The sequence below is a fragment of the Watersipora subatra genome, unplaced genomic scaffold (genome assembly GCF_963576615.1).
Source record: "Watersipora subatra unplaced genomic scaffold, tzWatSuba1.1 SCAFFOLD_46, whole genome shotgun sequence".
Lineage (NCBI taxonomy): Eukaryota > Metazoa > Bryozoa > Gymnolaemata > Cheilostomatida > Watersiporidae > Watersipora > Watersipora subatra.
In genome coordinates this window covers 423,266-428,115 of record NW_027045310.1, presented here as the reverse complement: position 1 = coordinate 428,115, position 4,850 = coordinate 423,266, and the positions used below count along the sequence as shown (strand labels likewise).

At 34.1% G+C, this 4,850-nt stretch overlaps 1 protein-coding gene across 1 annotated transcript; it reads left to right on the top strand.

Moving 5' to 3' along the window:
- Positions 1-1,353: 1,353 nt before the first annotated feature.
- On the top strand, positions 1,354-3,948 carry LOC137410145 (uncharacterized). Its single transcript, XM_068095731.1, has 3 exons — positions 1,354-1,377; positions 2,536-3,130; positions 3,323-3,948. The coding sequence occupies exons 1-3, from the start codon at positions 1,354-1,356 to the stop codon at positions 3,454-3,456; spliced, it is 753 nt and encodes a 250-aa protein (XP_067951832.1). The 3' UTR covers positions 3,457-3,948.
- The last annotated feature ends 902 nt before the right edge of the window (positions 3,949-4,850 follow it).

Genomic DNA, 4,850 nt, shown 5'->3' with positions numbered 1-4,850 from the left:
TAGTGGTGATAGTTCTGTGCAAACACTTCCTACTGAAATGGATAACAATTCCGTTTCTTCAATACCTCAGGTAATACTGACCTTTATTGATTTATTGAACAGGCATTTATTATTAATTTCAATAACTCTGCACGCATTGTTCAGTCATTGTTAAGTGTCAGTAAGATGCGAATGGATATTTGAATAAATTACAAAGACAATTTGAATCAATGTCGTTGTTTATTTGGCAAAACACAGTTTTGTTAACCTAATAATTATATTACATGTTTTATATAGTATGCTTTTAAGTTGTTGTTGTTAAGGCAGAAAAAAACTAGCTGGATTCTGTAAAGTCTGACCTTTTTTAACCAATCAATTTATTCTCTTTCCAAACCAACAGTAAAACTTACACAACAAAATTTCCTTAAAAACGCTAATAATAACAACTAATGATAATAAAAAATCTAACAAGAATGTCATGGCCTTCGCCTGGTAAAGGCTAATTCGCACTCGTCCATTTATTTGTCAATGTGACGCGTTATTTCGTGTGTCTAGCCACAACAGCCTCAACTCTTACACATTTTGACACATTTTTTAAATGTAAGTCAGTGGCTGTCATTTGTTGCTTTTCTTCTTAACGCCACAAAAAACGTAGCGTTCATGTATCTTTTGTAATTAACTTGAAACTTTCAGAGCTACAAACTATTTGATACATTTTACATGATTAACTTATGTTTTAGCTCTGTCACAACTGCTAGTTACATTTTTCTTAGTCAAATAGTATTTGAACATTGTGCTTTACCAACTTATGTAAACTTTGTTGAACGCAAATAATATTGAAAGTTAGCCTATCTATAAATTATTTATCTGTAATTTTTAAAAAAGAATTGAATTCTATGTTAGAGTATTAAATGAGGTGTCTCTAGACTATTGTTCACTTGGGGGCAAAATCTGAGTTTTTCAGAAGTATTAAAGACCACCAACTAAGGTGAAATCTACAGTTTGTTAACAGTAATGGTATACAACTTGTTAAGTAAGTTATTGCCATAATAAGTCTATGCCATAATAAGCTAAGGCGGGTAAGGTATATCATGTAACAATTAATTCGATAATGTTTTGCTAGACTAACACAAGGAAGAGCAGCTCGCTAGAAGCAGTAAGCGTAGTGTGCAAGTCTAGATTACTTTCATTGATCGCTTACTAGCATCATATTTCAAAATATTTTATTAGAAAGTCTAGATATCTTTTATCATTTGAGATTCTCTGTACCGTTTTAGGTGATCTGACTGCCAGGATGTTTCAAGATTAAAATTAACATAACTTGATAAATTTGATCGCATTTAAAATGCTCAGAAGAAAATCACTTTTTCAAAAATGACGTCAATAGTCGCACTTCATGTTTGTCCCTCTCGTTGTGACATTGGCTGTTCATTCAATCTGCAGTGTTACACATCTCTATATATAGTGACATATGTTTTATTTTGTATTTGCTCAGGATTGTTTAAATAAAACTTCAAGTATAGTCCCAGATACGTACACTGCTATAGATATTTCAAATGATTTAAAGATATTTTGGTTAGAATTTGTCCCATTGTTTTCCTCTAAATGCTGTGTAAACATATGAGTACCCAATGCTGGTGTGAACGTATGATTACCCAATGCTGGTGTGAACGTATACATATCACATATAAAAAATATGCACGACTATTAATGCCATTTTGAGGAAATCTGGGTGCGTTTTTTCTTTCTGAGCATTTGAACTGCGATCAAGTTTTTTCGCCTTTAAATATCTTTAAACATCCTGACAGTCAGATCACTTGAGACAGTAAATGAAATCTCAAGATAGAACAGTATCCTCACATTGTAATAAAATGTTTAAAAACTTGACATGAACCTTTAATGTGAAGCCTCCATTGAGTCTAACAAATGCTACATATCATAGTTATGAGAGCTTTTTGTTTCACAGCTAACAAAAATTCATCTAAATCGAACTAAATGCAGCACAAAATAGAATGTTCAAACTACTGAAATTTACCTATTAAGATGCTTGATGTGGAGGCTTTGTTTGAAAAGAAAGTCCTGGCTTGCCCTGATGTTACACCAGAGCAGTTAGCATAGCCTATAAACATTAAACTATTGATGAATATCTTGAGCTATATTTTTCAATAATTGGCCGTAGAGATAAATGCATTCCACATGCTGATGAGGCTACGCAACTTGGTTGTAACGTAACATTTTGTACCTTAATCAAGTGAAAAAACTACCATATTTTTTCTGCAGTCGTAAGGAGTATTCAATTGGAATAAAATGCCACCCATGTGCCATATACATGTACACATACCCACAACGTGTAGGGAATCTGAAAGCGCCCTAGAAGTGATGGCAGTTTGTTTTTTTTCCTAAAAAGTCGGAAGTTATGAACCTGACACTCATTGACCAGTACTCTCTTCAGTGCTCACTGTGTGTAGTCATAGCAAGAGGAATAAGATCGCCAAGAAATATCTCAAACATGAAATTTGACTGTTGCTGACAGTGTGTATTGCCAATTCGTTTCAGGTGGCGGTTAATCTCAGTGAATCACCTCCTCACACTGTTGAAAATCGAGGAAAAATACAGATTGAAGCAGTCGAGTCTACACCACATGCGCTGTCATCTGTTGATTCTGATGAGTTAGACATTACTCGGTCTTTCTCAGATCCGTTTGCTATTTACCAGTTAGAGGAGGGGGATGTTGACATCCAAACAGCCAGGAGTGTCCAAGGATGTCATGATCAGGATGATATAAATGGAGGGGTTACTCTAGACAATTCTGATACTATAGCCTCTGAAGATTTTTCTAGCCTAGCTAGGGATGTAGCTATTCCTCAGTTAACCTCATCAAATTATGCAGAGGGGAGCTCACCATCAAACGTTCTCACTTCTAGGGATAATACTGACTCTGTTGTGAAAGCTAGCGACACTAATCAGGCAGAGTCTAACAGCTCATGCACAGCAAGTGCCGATGCTTATGCAATGAGGGACAAAGCACGTAATACCCAGAAAGTTTCTGAATCTGAAACCACGCAGGCTCAAGTAAAAAGCTGTGATGACCTTGCAATAGATATGCAATATGCTGAGAATACACATGGTAGTGAGGAGATGAAAGGCCGAGGTGTGTATGGAAAAGATGGAAATGATGTAACCATCAGCAAAAAAAATAATCTGAAGTTTTGCATGTTTATTAGTTTTTACTTTTATGAACACTTTCATTATTTACCTCCAGACTTTCCTCTGCTTTCACTTTCACCAGAAAACATAAGTAATGTAGCTTGAAAGCACAAATAAATCCAATCATTTTTTTTAGAAAAAGTGAAAGATGAATCATCGGTGTCATCAAACAGCACTGATGGCACTCTCATTACTAGTTCATTGGAGAATCCTCCCGTTCCAAGGCACTCCATACTGAGAGCGTGTGGTGATATTAAAAATGGTAAATAGTAAATATGGAAATATTCTTTGTGAAATATTCAATGTTAACGACTCCAACATCCAAAATATATTATAAAAATACATTTATACCCATGATACACACATCTTTAATGATCATATATCATTGTACATGATCTGCACATCTGCAACAATTATGTAATAACATATTATTGCCAATACCGGAAACTGTCTTAAAACAATATATTGTTTTTGCATTATACACATAAACAAGTAGTATTAATTTTAGTGTTTCTATAGATTATCTTGGTATGTATCTTGGTATGTAAATATAGGATTTAAACGCACTGTAAATATTCATGGCGTGGTTTCACAATTCAACTGTAGTATAAAAGAGCCAACAGAGTTATATAATGATAATATTTATTGATCACATGACTTTCCTTCTGGAATGTTCCTTATTTAACAGAACTACTGTATATAAAGGATTGTAGAACATAATAAAAGTGAACTCTATGCATGTAAGAAAAGTGACTAATATTATTACTAGCTCAGTTTTTTTCATATATTCCTATGAATAAAGAGTAAGTAATATATTATTCACCTCAACTATAAGTCTACCATTAAACTGTGTTGTTGAAGTTCTTACTACATCTCTCACTCTCTTGTCTATATGTTGCAGTATAACTTTGACATGGTACTTGCTTGTTCAAATGTTAGCCAAGATTTGCTCTATACATCATCAGCACCTGACTACTAGATATTTAGATCCTCAATAGCTCGGGTAAAGAAAACAGGCTATCAATAGCTGAACAGGCTGAACAATTTTGCTATTCAAACATACGAATGGGTTGCTAATCAACTAAAAAAGAGTCACTGGGTCAGCATAAGTTATTAACAATGACTCAGGTTAGAGCTGAACTGCTGCCGACATCACACAGCTGACCAGGATCTTTGCATGCTGACTGCTGTAAAGAATTTTGAATTACATAAAAAAATATTATGTTTAATCTTTGACCTTGACATCAGACTAGGTGTAGCAGCTGATAGGGTAACTGTCAGCGGCTTTATAAAGGAAGGCAAGTATTTAAACCTGTGAGCAGCTTGCATGGCCCTACACTTAGACTGAGTTTTTCCATACCATGTGAGAGTAATGCATGAGGAGTATTCCCACTGCCCCTCTTTGCTCTGGCGTCAGAAATTCAGCATATTTATAGATTACCATGTAACTACAATTTATCAGGATTTAACTATTCAACATACTCTGAGCTGAGACTTTAATATAAATAAAATGAATGAAATAAATAAGTAAAATGACTTACATTAATATTCAAGAATATGGTGAAAACTTTATACATAATTTATCTGATAAAACAATAATACAGCATGCACAAGAAATATAACAAAATAAAATATACCATAAGACGGTATAGTATTTAGCTATT

Coding starts and splice junctions, on each gene's coding strand:
- LOC137410145 (XM_068095731.1), top strand. CDS start 1,354: ATGACGTCAATAGTCGCACTTCAT. Junction 1,378..2,535: donor CGTCAATAGTCGCACTTCAT/GTTTGTCCCTCT, acceptor AATTCGTTTCAG/GTGGCGGTTAATCTCAGTGA. Junction 3,131..3,322: donor TGAGGAGATGAAAGGCCGAG/GTGTGTATGGAA, acceptor CATTTTTTTTAG/AAAAAGTGAAAGATGAATCA.